Source organism: Chelmon rostratus, chromosome 7 (genome assembly GCF_017976325.1).
Source record: "Chelmon rostratus isolate fCheRos1 chromosome 7, fCheRos1.pri, whole genome shotgun sequence".
Classification (NCBI taxonomy): domain Eukaryota; kingdom Metazoa; phylum Chordata; class Actinopteri; order Chaetodontiformes; family Chaetodontidae; genus Chelmon; species Chelmon rostratus.
The window spans coordinates 4,569,133-4,584,122 of record NC_055664.1 but is presented as its reverse complement, the minus strand read 5'-3'; the positions used below and the strand labels follow the sequence as shown (position 1 = coordinate 4,584,122).

The following is a 14,990-nucleotide window of genomic DNA, read 5'->3' as shown; positions in this document are numbered from 1 at the left end:
AACTAGCTAATGAACACAGTGAAGCATTTAAAGAGCAGTGTATTTTCTCTCAGGAGTGGAGGAGCCCCAGAGTGTTCAACATCAAACAGATAAATGAATTACGATGGAACTAATAATCACATGAACAAATTGTGCAAAATATAGAAATGAAGTGAAAGAATGAGAAATGTGAAATAAGTTAAGGAACTATTCAATCTATGCCCATTATGAAATGTATTTTCATCATTTACTGGACATTTTAAAAAAGGATTTTCCAAAAGTCTCTTTTTCCTTCATGAGAGAAGTTTTATTTCACTTTTTATTGACTTGCTGTGACAGTGGTGTTGTCGCCGCCCTCTGTTTTTTCAGCTAGCAGGGGCTAGCCAACACTGCTAACACTGGCTCTGCACTCTGATGCTCAGTAATAAGCTCACTAGCTGGCCTGGCTAGTTAGCCGCCTCCAGTCGACTGACTCAGATTAACACTGGCGTTGTTGCTGCTCCAGCTAACGGAAATTAATTGGCTAAATCTGGCAGTTGCTAAGATTTATGAGAGACAGGGAGAACCTGATTGGCTGAAAGGTGGGAGGGTGGTGACCCCACGGATGACGTTCGGAAATAAAGCTTGACTTAAAAGGGAAGAAGGGTAGTTTTAATAAAAACAGATGTTTGAAAAAGGGCATTTTGAAATAAAAACAACTATTATGAAATAATAGTCATTGGGAAAATGAATAATTGAACAACTTTTCAACAATGAGCTGAGTTGTAAAATTTTCATTCCATTATTGCCTCATTCACAAATTGGACACAGTTTAATTACATGTTGATATACTTCATTATGTCTTACGTTATTTATTTAATATTGAACAGAGCTACAGGCACAGTGAATATTGGACTATTCTCTCTGTTAGCTCTAAATGAGAGCTAGTGCTTGTGTGTGTGCTCAGGTGTGAAATTTGGCACCAGTTTGCTATTGTCCTGGCAAAACAACGCAGGTGATACGGTGATGATTTGAAGTTTTTCTATAATAACCAAAATCTGTGAATGCAGCTTTGTCCCTGTGGCTAAATAAACCTGTTAAATTTGTAACAAAGCTGAACACCAGCATGGGTTAGTTAAATACTGTGTTACTCCTACATTTAGAAATAAGCCTCAGTGTAGATGATCTGACTCAACCTTTCTGTATCTGTATCATTTAGGACATTAGCTGTGATTGGCTACATGTGCTGGCTGTTCCCAAGATATTTTGACTTGTCATAGGAGGAAAAACACAGAATGAACGAAGAGCTTCATTCAGTTTAGTTGCCAGTAAACCAGCATTCAAAACACCTGTGTTGAATATGCAGTGTAAGCCTAGAAAACTGTTGAGGTTTTTGGTCTACTGTGTTTGGTAAGCTAATTTGCAACACCTATTGAATTGGTAGGCCTTTTCTGGATTTGAATATTAAATGACAGCTTAATTTAATATTGTCACGACACCAGAATTTTACAGTACTTGTATACATATAAACGACACCGGAGAGATCTTTCAATACCACAGCAAAAAGAAAAAAACAGTGCTGGGCAAACAAAATAGGAAAACAGTTTTCTTTTTTATTACCTGCACGCAGTGCTGGCACAGAAAGTCACTGAGCACATACCAACACATTCGTAGTGATGTTAAATGCAAATCGTAGAGGATCAGTTGATTTTCTTCGCTGTTGTTTCATCAGATGTTTTTTAGAGCTTTGGTAATTTCAGTGCTATCAAATGTGTAATTAACAGAGATCACATTGTTTCAGACATGTGCAATCAAACCTTGCTTCAATTCCAAATTTCCATGATTACTAATGGAAATGTAAAATCTTAATAGATGATTGTCTATTATCTATCATGCATCATCTCTTATATGCTTTCTGGTAAAATCACTGAAGCTATGCTGGAAATGAGCCACGTGTTAAGCGTCTGATTTAAAATCATCCAAGAAGGAGTCAGAATTCACATCCTTATCGTTCAGAGTGCGCTTCAGATCTCCTTTAAGGTCTGGACCCAGTGTGCTCGAAACACAGGTGATACAATAGAATTCTTCATTCACCTGTCGTCCTTCAGCACATAGGCCGATCAAAAAAGAATCCAAGTGACAGGTATGAATTTGGTGCACAGGTACAGGTTCATACAGTATACGTACCATGACGTGACGCTGCCAGTCAAAGGCTTTACAGTAAACGGAGCAGTGCACACAGAGGAGGGGGAAAGGGCGGAGAAACGTCATGTCGGATGTGACATTATCGCCAAATAAGAGGGAGCAGTGAAGAGTTACAGCAGCAGCAGGCAGGAGACAGACATAATTACAGGATATGAGCACCACTGGAGCAAAGAAGTAACAAACACACCTGTCAACGTCAAGCTTCTGATACGACAGGACACACACACATACACACTGTACAGGGTGAGACTGGGGAACTGAAGGCTACATGGTGTGTTACACTACATTCACTTTGTGCCATGACGTTTGAGTGTGCGAACTGCACGTTTATGGACCACTTAAACATTCATACACTGAAAGGGAAAATGTTACATACAAAGCACGTGCAGGATTCTCCCACAGTGAAATTATGATTGGCTTGTAAATTACCGTCATGTGAAACTACATCTTTTGGTTGTGATGCAAAATAAGGATGAATCAGACTGTCTGACATGCCAATTTATTACTCAGTATAAAGAGCCGTACTGAGTTTTCATCAGGGAGCAAACAGTTTAGATGAGGAGGCAGTTTCAAACAACAACTACTGAGTTAATGCTGCACCGCTTCATCTCTACCCATCTGCCTCAATGTCACTCCAACCCTCCACTCTGCCATAACTGCATGTGTGTGTGTGAGGCTCCCACCCTTATTGCAATGTATTTATTCAGGTGGTGAGTCAGGTTTGCAGGTCCCCAGTATCCAGTCTAAAACAGATGGTGAGCAGAAGAAGTGATATCAACAAAGACATTCAGCGTTCCCTAAACTGTGAGGTACCGCACTATGCTGTTCAGGTCAGTGTGTGTGTGTGTGTGTGTGTGTGTGTGTGTGTGTGTTTTGGGCTTGGTAAAAACACTGAAGGGCAGCAGTTGGATAGAAAAGCAGAACAACAATTTTCCAGCAGAAAACATTTTCGAAAGTGAGTTTATTGAGATTTCTCCCACTTCCTCGGCTGCCAAATGAATTTCTCATTTTACAGAGCAAATGAAGCGATGATGATGATTCCCGTGGAGAAACTGTGAACATGTTCTTGTAACTGTATCGGCGTGGTCAGACGTTGCGAAACACCCGAGGACACATTGTATTTATCGCGCAAATTCACATTTCAGATTCATAGTGAAAAGACACATTTCAGCATTTTTCATATTTTCACTCATGCCTCTCTGGTTACTGTAACTCCTTTATTCCTTTTATTTATAGACTATATTTACTGTGTATCTTTTACCTGAAGCCTCACTAATCAATATTTTTATAATAAGGAAGAAAGTGGTCACTCGTGGAGACAAACCCACAAAGACTTGTCACTCAGCTCTGCAGTTTTCCTCAGTTCTCCGGAGCATTTTAGTGTCTTTCAGCTCTAAAAGCTCTAAAAACCCACTGTAGCATCAGACAGCAGACAGCTAAAGCTAGCGACCGGCTGGTGAGCATGGTGGAGCACTTAGCAGCTACAGAACCAGATATTTCCCTCAAGACCAACACAGAGCAAAAAGAAGAGCGAATACTGGACTTAAAGTCATCAGACTGACTCAAATCCACTGAGCACCAGAGAGGCCTGACTCTGAGGAGCACCTGACATGGTTTGTGTTGCTCTACGTCTGCTGGTAAAAGCTGTTTCCTGACACATCTGTGATATTTCAGCTTTATTAGGTGATCACGTGTCAGTGTTGTGTTCGCTGCCTCCGAGTGACTGACGGTATCAAATCATGTTTAACAGACTGGATGCAGTTATTCAACTGCTCTAATCTCATGTCCGCTTTTTCCTTGCTTGATCCTATAAGTATATGCATCTCCCATTTCCTTACAGCACTAAATCCCCCTGCTGTTTCACAATGCAGTTCTCCTTTAAGGGCTGACAACGTTGAATTACTCCTGGTCGGGTGAAAAACCTTTCAGGCGCTTTAGAAAACCTCAAATAATGCATGGACATGAAGGGGAATATACAACGTCCTAGTTGCAGAAATATTGACATTTTGGAGGTGCAAGGTTTTCGTTTGACTATACTCCTCTGCACCGACACTCATGGTAACGAACAGTGAGAGAGGTCTCATCATGTCAATAAAGCTGCGTGAATTGAATTGTGCTGAAGTGAACGAGTGAGAGCTCAGGTCGATGAGCCTCATGGCTTCACTGTGGCCTTTCCTACATTTCACTGCATTCACTATCACTCTCTCAGCTTCACCTTGGCCTGTCTTTTCTCCTCTCTCCGTCGTTCTCTGTTGTCCTGCCTCCCTCCCTCTCATTACATTATTGATACAGAGCACATCTATGAATCTTTCCAGTCTCCAGAGAACTGATGACCTCTCCTCACTCCCTCCTCTTCCACTCTCTCTCCATCTCTCTCTCTTATTTATCTGTCTGCTTCATCTCTATTCCTTGCCCTCAGGCTAGCTTGCTGATAAACTTAGTTTGCACAGTGCAAATGGAACCATTACTTTAGTCCTATTTTTCACTGCATGCCCTTCTCGTAAATTACTGCTAAACCACCTCCATTCTGCAGATGAATTGCTTGGATAATTCAATCTTAGCTCTCGTTTCAGCGGTCAGGAGGTGCAGGGGAAGACCAGGCGGACAGCTGACTCAGAATCACAGCTGGATCTCCGATCTCAGAAAGAAAATGACTTTATGTGCTCTGGGGGGGTACATATAATCTGGGAATGCTGGTGTCTGCTGTGTATTTGTGGAAATTGGGGTCTGGAAGTCGAAGTTGCACAGGGTGGGATTTTTTGAAAAGCTATTTTACTGTTTGTTGCATGCCTTCAGACCAGAGCCACCTAAAGTGAGGCCCGCAGGCCACTTGACCCATAATGTTTAATTTGGCCCACCAAAAAAACAGATATTACATTTCTATTGATTTGTTTACTCACTGGTAAATTGTTTTCAGGGGGGCTGGGTTGCAATGGGGAACTCGCTATTTGTAAAAACCCTGCTACGGCCCTGATGTGTTGTTTTATACAATCTAACAGCCGAAAAAAACAAACTAAAACTGAATCTAGACATAATATAGAAGGAATGTAAATTACAAAAATGTAGTGTTGATGTGATAATGTAAAAGATAGACCGACAGCTGGCGACAGGCAGTTAAAATGAGCCATTGATGAAGCTGACAATGGATGATGAACACCTATAACAATAAGGTCCCAAAAAGGTGACTGCAGGAGCTTTACAAAGTGTTACACAGCAGTTCATACATCCTAAAATGTCAATTCATGTGTCACACTCATGTGTTCTGTGAGCTGCTCACATTTCAAAACAACATGTAAAGTAATCAGGCTAATAACAAAGAAGGCGTTTATTTGGCATCATAGTTTAGCAAATTATGATGAAATTGCAGAGTAAAAGCAAACTAAATATAACAATAATCAAATATAAAATAGGAATTTATAATGAATATAAAACAACTAAATAGAACAGAAATTTGCTATCAGCACTTAAATCTTCAAATCTGATCACAGTGACTCGAGGCCAGACTTTACTTTCACTAACAACAAGCTGAACAGCAAGTGAAGTACAAAAACATGTGGCTATACAAGTCTGCCGTGACTTAATGTAACAGGTGCCGTTTCTGTTCTGGCAAAAGTAATGTAGAATAAGAGCAGACAGGGTATCTTTTTAATGTATAGAAATATTTGGTCATGAAAATGGTGAAATTTCAAGGTAAAATCAGAAAAATGTCATTTTTGGGAAATAGTCTTCAAAAACACACAGAGACAGGACAGAAGAGCTCCAGCACAGACACAATGATGGATAGGCTGAAATTCTGTGTGTGTGTGTGTGTGTGTGTGTGTGTGTGTGTATAAGGAGGAATACTGGGAAATTATTGTTTATTCATAAATCACAGCTTTGGTGCTAAATACCTACACAGAGACCACACACACACACACACACACACACACACACACACACACACACACCCACACACACACACACACACACACAGAGTTGTATTTCCATCATTTTTCGAGGACATTACATAGATTTACATTCACTTCCTGGAGACTTACCTTGACCTTAACCTTAGCCCAAGTCTTCACCCTAAAATGTAATGATTTACATTATGGGGACTAACGTGAGTAATACACACACACACACACACAGATATAATATACCTGTCCAGTGCTGATCATCTCTTAAAAGGTTTTTTCTATTTCCTCATGGAGGTCTCTCTGTCCTGTGCTCAGGATCTATTTTATTCACTTCGTCTTTGCCTCACACTACATTGAAAACATGTTCAACATATCTCCCAATTTCGCTTAAAATAATGATATAATGATATAATGAAAAGGAAAGTTGGCTGTTGAAAAGGGGAACGTGGCCAAAGATGTGAGATAATGAGACGTAAATATAGCCATTGTTCTGTGAACAGCTTGGGAATCACTGTATGTCGTAGGCAGACATATGGACGAGTGGGCAGATATTTGTTCGTGGCACCTGTTGCTTCACCGTGTTGCAGAGGAAATAGGAATATGGTAGAGCTGGGTGTGAGCTGAGAGACTTGCACTGTTGTCTAGAAGTCATTACAGAGGGCCAGTGCTGCCATGTCAGGCAGACACAGACCGCACTCACCAGCTTTATCATAATAAAGGAGCATGTCAGCCAGAATGAGAGTGTATGCATCTTCTCTGTTTTCAATCATCTCTGGATGAGAACAGCTCAGGCAGTCGATACACAGGCAGTGCTTGTTAAGGGACACATTAATTGTTGAGCATAATAAAAAGACGCAATAATACTCACTAGTTTTATCTAATAAACACACTGGCAACCATGCTGTACAGAGCTAAAATGAAAGCATCTGTATCTGATATCCTGTGCCTGACAAAATATCATATTGTGCTCATTGGCTCATATGTCAAATGTAATGAACAGTTTCAGCAGGGTTAAACACACACTGACACAAATACTGCTTTTTTTTAGCCAAATAAAGCTCAGCAGTGAGGCGTTGGATTCACAGACGGGTGGATGAAACGGCACAGAGGATCAGCGAGAAACAGAGATGTCTTAAAAGCTGCAGAGAGGACACCGAAGAAAGAGAGCTGGAGAGAGAAAAGGAAAAAATGAGAGGGAGAGGACGGAGGGAGAATCACGGCAGCTGCAGTGACAAAGCAGCAAAGCTTTCAGCTGCTGGGAGATTCACAGAGATGAGACCTTTCACACTCCCCGAGCAGGCTGCTGCTGCTGTGTGAGGCAGAGGGGAGATGTGTGAGTGTGAGGGAGAAACTGAGAAACTGTGTATCTTTATGCATATGTGTGTGTGTGTGTGTGTGTGTGTGTGCGTCGGGGGGATATTCCACAAAGGAGGATTAGAGAGTTGAACTGATATTCAGAAATCCTGCATGTTAGCTCTGAGTTGGCTTTTTCCTTTCCCCATGGGTCTGATGCAGCATGTTTTACCTGCGTCTTATCATATTAATTTCCCCTCACTGACGTCACTGAGCCACCACAATATCATGGGCTAACCGTGATGCTACCACCCCACAACTGAGCAGTGCGATTGGATTAAATTGATTGGCGTGTGGTCGCGCAGGTGCTTTCGTTTCTGCCGTGTAATGTCAGCGTTGCAGTGGATTTAAGTTTTGTTCCTGTTCTTACTTTCCTCTAACAGACAGAAGCCTCAGAGTTCACTGATTGCTCTCCTGCAGCTTTATTGGAGCTGCATTTGCTGTGTTTCCAAACTTCTAATGCAAATGTCTTCTGCTGCTGCTTCACATTACTTCTGAACCACAGGGAGGCTTTTATTGTGAAGCCTCTGCAGGAAATGAATGGTTATGTGTGAAATCACTCCCTATTGAGCATTATAATGCACGAGTGTCTGAATGACAGGATATGTACACTGTATAGTACACAGTGGTGTCGATGGCATGTTTGTTCATTCCTGCTACCAGCACCCTGATGCTATATGTCACATTGTATAGATACAAAACTCCTGATTGCGTGGCAGCACAGCTGTCTGTGATGGTACAAAATGATAACAATCATAAATGTTCTCAGTTTACCACTCAGATTGAACCACTGTCTGCTACACATTGAGTCCAGTATGATCAAGATAAGCTCCCGCTGTATGAAAGCCACTTTCCCAGATGAAGGCCACCAGCTGAAAAGCACTGGTCTCACACTAAAGTTCTTTATATTACAACTGTTTTGAATTCTATAAATGTCAGTGTCTGTGAGGAAAAGAAAGAAAATGATGGCGTGTGGGGAATAACAGAAGTAACAATACTCATGGTGAGTTAAAATGAAGGCTGTATGGGGGATGTACGGTCCCCAGCCTGATTCTGGCCAGGGGCTTTGGTCGTATACACTCACCCGCCACTTTATTAGGTACACTTGTCCAACTGCTCGTTAACACAAATTTCTAATCAGCCAATCACATGGCAGCAACTCAATACATTTAGGCATGTAGACATGGTTAAGACGATCTGCTGCAGCTCAAACCGAGCGTCAGAATGGGGAAGAAAGGTGATTTAAGTGACTTTGAACGAGGCATGGTTGTAGGTGCCAGACAGGCTGGTCTGAGTATTTCAGAAACTGCTGATCTACTGGGATTTTCAAGCACAACCATCTCTAGGGTTTACAGAGAATGGTCTGAAAAAGAGAAAATATCTAGTGAGCGGCAGTTCTGTGGGCGAAAATGCCTTGTTGGTGCCAGAGGTCAGAGGAGAATGGCCAGACTGGTTCGAGCTGATAGAAGGGCAACAGTAACTCAAATAACCACTCGTTACAACCGAGGTATGCAGGAGAGCATCTCTGAACGCACAACACGTTGAACCTTGAGGCCAATGGGCTACAGCAGCAGAAGACCACACCGCATGCCACTCCTGTCAGCTGAGAACAGGAAACTGAGGCTACAATTTGTACAGGCTCACCAAAATTGGACAACACAAGATTGGAAAAATGTTGCCTGGGCTGATGAGTCTCGATTTCTGCTGCGACATTCAGATGGTAGGGTCAGAATTTGGCATCAACAACATGAAAGCATGGATCCATCCTGCCTCGAATCAACGGTTCAGGCTGCTGGTGGTGGTGGTGTAATGGTGTGGGGGATATTTTCTTGGCACACTTTTGGGCCCCTTAGTACCAATTGAGCATCGTTTCAATGCCACCATGCCACAAGGTGTACCTAATAAAGTGGCCGGTGAGTGTATCTCACTCCTCTCCCTCCCTGCTGCTCCTGTCTGTATCTCTCTACTCACTTTCAAAATAAAGAGAAATTGCTCAAAAAAGCCACAGAAAAACAAACAAAAAAAAAAACACGACCCCTGAGTGAGTGAAATCCAATTTTTCCCTATCATCCTTTTTTGTTTGTTTTACTGTCACAAACTGATTTTCATAGATCTTGACTGCTATTGTTCATGAAATTTTCATCTGCTCAACAAGATATGAGCGTTATCGTTGCGTTATGTTTTCTCAGCGCATCAGTTTTTAACACTGCAGGGAGGAACGGTGTGGACCTGCAGGCGACACGTGCTTTCTGCACTTTCTGCTTTAACCTCCAACACGTCGTCAGACAAGGACAACACCTTTCACAGCGCTGTCCTGTTGTACAGAAACACACCAGTGCCATGGCTGCATCACGGCCTCTGATCCCAGTTGTGTAGCTAACTGAAGTCTTCACACACACACATACACACACACACACACACACAATGTAAATCAAATCAAATCACTGCAGGCTTTGAATAAAACAACTCAGACTCAAAGATATACGTGTGGATATTCAAACACCAAACATTTTACTGCGGTTTGTGGCATGCAACGACATTCTTGAGTAATTCATCTGTGATTATTGGCAACCTCTTAGTTTTGTGTATCAAGGTCTCTTCCTCCTTTTATCTCCCTGAGCGATCCATAAATTAAGCACAGGGAGGATTAACACTGATGTAACTAACGATTATATTTCTATTTATGCACAACCACGAATACCTCGATCTATTAATCCCGTCTCTGAACTAAGCAGGTTTTCAGTCCATTTGTTTCTTTGTGAGGAGATGTTATTAATCCTCCAGCAGTGTTCATAATTATCAGACAGATTAATCAGGGTAAAGTTCATTGAATCAGTTCTCTGCTCTCTGGAGTATCGTCTGAATTGAAAGAGGACGCCCGTCTAAAGTCACATTATGCACTCTGTCACAGTGTATTTGCAACAGTCCCGACTTCTGATCTCTTCATGGGCTCGTTAACAGCACAATCACTGCAGACTGTACCAGCATGACCGACAATGTAAGCACAGCAATAGCCACAACCTGGGCTGCATGAAGCAACACAGTGGCAGGTGGAAGTGGAGCAAACTGTGCAGAAAATGGGCAGCAAACAACATCCTTAAAATATGTTGCGTCTGCACAAATGTGCTGTTATCAGCTGCCTGAAGGCAGAGCAGGGAGTGTGTGTTGGGTGTGAGGGGTCCCTGAGAATACTCCTGCACTTTTACGGCTCTGCTTGATGGAAATTTCCTCGGTGGAGGGAAGTTGGTAACTGACGTGCTTGTATGGCTTTGTGGCATTCAAGGCTGCAGTGATGAACAGGGCGAGTGGATTTAAAGGCTAACGCACAACTACAATAACTTATACGCACACTTTATTTCTGTACTGTAGACCAAAGAGGAAATATCTGCATCCATGTGTGATACTGTCTGCTACTACAAAGCACTGACACACATGTCGAATTCACTCACAGCACACGTGAAGTAAACTGAGTGCTTGAATCAGTAGTTAAACCTGCTCCAATCAAACTTTTTATATCAATAATGAACAAACTGCTTATCCTACAGCCTGTTCTCTTATCGCTTTCATTAGCAGCAGGAGGCAGCTCCTCTCAGCAAAGCATCTCTCAGTGCACTACCTGTCCGGCACCACAGAGCAGACAAACAAAGTTAGCAGCAAGCTAACGCAATGAATCTTTTAGGAGCTAAAGAGCCAGATATTTCCCTGAGGAGTTGTTGAAGTCAGAGCTAACAGAGAGTCAATATTGGAGGCCAGGAACACGACTCCAAACGAATGCTTCTGTTGCTCTGCGTCTGCTGGATGGAACACGTCGGCCCGATCAGCTTTAACATAACAACATGTCAGTACTGAGCCTGTAGTACTGTTGCTGCCGCTCATCATCTTACAAATGGCCGAACAGACTTCAAGAGAATAAAAACAATAATTCTGCAAACATTCCACAAAACACAGCCCAATCAGTTCTTGTGTGAAAGAAAGGCTTAATCAAGTGGAAAGATTAAGTAGATTGAGCTCCTGAAGTCTGACTGGTTCTAGCTTTGTAATTTGAGCATCTCTGTAAGAGATTAAAATTGGATTTCTCTGCAGTGAGACAAGAAATTACTATTCATAAGAGGCTGTAATATTGTTATTTAAATGGAAATACAAACAAACACGCAACCACATAACCTCAGCCGTAAATATTCAATGAGTTTCCAAATGATGCTTTTGCAGCAGATATTGTACTTATACAAAGACGATTGTAGAAAAACAGGTGTGAATGTTATCGATGTTGCATTAAGATTTTATGAAGGCCCATCAAAAGAGAAGCGGCGAAGCCCGAGAGTGAAACAGAGCAGCAGTCAAACGTGTGAGACGGGAGCAGGACGAGGGAACAACACCTCTCCCTCCCCCTCTGTCTGCTTCTCTGCTTCCTCTCTGCTGTTGCTTTTCTCTCTGCACAAACCAGCAGCCCCTCTGCTGTTCCTGTCTGTCTTGCTCTCACCTATCACGAACCGTCCACAGAACCCTCATCCAGAGGAAGAATCCCGCGGGTTGATCCCTGACGTTGAGTCCCAGCCCTCGATGACGTCACCTGAGCTCACCTGTTCGCGAATGACGGCGTGCTAGCCTGCATGCTTCCACTGTGTGTGCCGAGAGTTTGCTGCTGCTCCTTGTCTCATTTTCAGTGGGATGAATTTGGCTCATAAATCAGTTACTTTTTGTGCTTTCAAGAACCAAAAAAATAAAAAATAAAAATACTGGCAGAGATATTGTCACTTTATGCAAAATGGTTTTTAGCGCAACAAGTGAAGCAGCTAAATCAACTGGCGGACACTGTTTTACTAATTAGGCGGAGACGGTGATTCCAAAGACACATGCAGGTTGTTGAACAACACTTTGCACAAAAAGACTAATTGGTTTATTTGTTCATTTGTTGGATTGTTACTCAGTCATGAACAAAAAGGCGAGTATTTTCTGCCATCGCTTTCATTGACAAAATCAACAGTACGTAAGTGTGTCTTATCTTTTCATTCTTCATATGGGAGTGGGCTTTGCGCAGATATACAAAATGACTGTAACTTACACTAATGAAGCCTACATCACCAGCATCCTGTTCTCACAGGAAATAGATCAAATTAAGGAGGCAAGATGGTGTTTCATGAGGTCTTGGCGAGGTCAGGGAAAAATGTCACTGACGCACATTACTCAAACAGATTAGAACAATTCTATCATCTTAGAAGAAATAATATGATGGCTGTTTCTCAGAGCGAGACGGCTTTTTAAAGTAAATAGACTAAAATAGGCTAAGCATTTGTTTAAAATAAGCCTTTTAGCACAGTGTTACAAGCCCTTTTAAGTCCTATCATCATCTTCATCACTCTCCTTCCTCCCTCCATTATTCATCCAGTATGGCTGCTGTCATGCTTTCTTTGCCTCTCTCTCCCTCAATGACAAACTGGACTACATGAATGAGCAAACACAAGGAGCTGTACTTCCCTCAAGGACGCACACGGCTACACAACCACTCAGAGCACTTCCATAACCTGATAGCGTCAGACGGAATGAGTCAGGAGATCATCTGATAGCAACAAGGAGGGAATCACATCAGTCTGTGTGTGTGTGTTTGTGTGTGTGTGTGCACAAGCATGTTTACTGCTCCTCTGCAATATTTAAGTATTCTTCATGTTGGATGATTTTGTGTGTGTGTGTGTGTGTGTGTGTGTGTGTGTGTCCTACCGTCTTGGGGCAGTGGACATATCGTGCCAGGCTGATAATCAGGTCGTGCGTGATGGGGTCAACCAGGTTTCTGAAGCTGGCATAACGGTACAACACATCATCGAGAGATGTGGACTCCATGCCCAGGTCCTGTACACACACACACACACAAGCACGCACACACACACACAGTGGACATACAGTTCTTAAATTGGCAACACTCATTTCATATACAAGGAGAAAGTCAACAACAAAAAAGAACAGAGAGGAAAAAAGACCAATCACAGCACAGGTAAGCACACAAACTGTTCAGTGGATAAGATATGATATTGATCACACATATTGTTTCCATCATAAGCACACATAAAAATTCAGTCATGCACCCACAATACACACACACACATTAATCTCTTGCGCGTGAGTGCAGGCCAAAACTCGAAAGGCTTTTTGCATTTTCTATGCTGCTTTGTTAGCTCGCTGACCCCCGAAAGCATTAAATTAAAGCCTGTTAGACCGCTTCCTGCCGTCTGACTGTCTGCCTTCTGCTGAGGGAAAATCAAAATTTGTCACATCTCAAACGCCATCAAAGCCGACGGCGCATAAACCTGTTGGCAGAGCTTCACGGATGAACAGCGGTCTTGTTAAATCTTGAAAAGTCAACATGAATGACAACTCCCCTTTAAAAACATACACAGACACAGGAGAGGATTAGACCAGAGCAGTTCAATGTATCTTGAGGAGTGTAACAAAGCTGCTGTCACTGACTCAAATACAGTGCAAACACAGTGCCAGCTGTCCGTTATAGACATCCACAAAACGTCTTTTGTTTGGGAAGATTAAAAGTGTAAAGCACAATCAGCACCCCCACACGGCTGCCATGTTCCCTCATACCACAATGTATGTAAACGTGCCGGACACACTTGACGTCTTATGTGGACAAGGACAAAAAAACATGAAGTTTGTCCTGAGTGTGGGAGCAAAGGTCAGAGGCGGCCTTACTGCTATGACTGTGCTCATTTCATTAGATTATGACAAATCCTGACATTTAGCTCGAGCTAACAGTGAGCAAAATGGAAAGGTTTAATCCTCTGGGGGGCGTGAATGTGGTCAGTGAATGTCTCAATGCCAGTCTTACATCTGAATTTCTAAAATACAGGAGCATAATGTAGCTTTATGGTGACACTCAGCTGTGGAAAATAACTTAGTACATCACTGAGGTTCTGTACTTAAGCACAATTTTGGGGTATTTTACTTGAGTATTTCCATTTTCTGCTACTTTCTTTTGTACTTCAGTGTTTCAGAGTCAACAAATAAATTCTGATGTAATGTTATGGATAAGATAAGATGGTCCCAGGGGTGGATATTCACAAGCTAACCAACAGTATATGTAGTAAAAAAAATAGCTCCACCTTTAAAAGCTGCAACATTAAAGTATATATTAATACATTGATAATTATGATTCAATAATATTATATACATTCTGAAATAGGCAGTTCTGCATCAGGAGAACTTTTGCTTTTTGTATTGTGAGCATGCTGAATGCAGGGCTCTCACCTGGAACAGAGCAGATCTTTTTCTGAGCAAGCTCTCACCCTCAGACCTTTAGACGAGTCTGAGGACTTTAAGATTCATCTTCAGCCGAATCACTTACAGAGCACAACAACTAGAATATTTGACCGAAAAAACACCAGCGAGAGTTGGAGGTATTGTTAAATTATATGGCAGCTTTTGTTTGTTTGTTTGTTTGTTTAAAGGTCCAGAATGAACCTATCAGATCTGTAAGAATGAGTCTGTGGTGGTGTTGTGTGTAGGAGTGTCTTATTGCGCAGTGTTTACGTCTGTCCGCACCGTTCACTGACCATTATGCGGACAACAGCTACT

The 14,990-nt window shown here is 42.1% G+C and overlaps 1 protein-coding gene across 1 annotated transcript in view; it reads right to left on the bottom strand.

Annotated features, from left to right (window-relative positions):
• Nucleotides 1-14,990, bottom strand: part of lrrc75a (leucine rich repeat containing 75A) — a 45,570-nt gene that overhangs the window by 22,854 nt on the left and 7,726 nt on the right. The window contains exon 2 of the mRNA XM_041941351.1: nt 13,131-13,259. Within this exon, the coding sequence (XP_041797285.1) occupies nt 13,131-13,259 (129 nt within the window). The remainder of the gene's footprint in view (nt 1-13,130; nt 13,260-14,990) is intronic.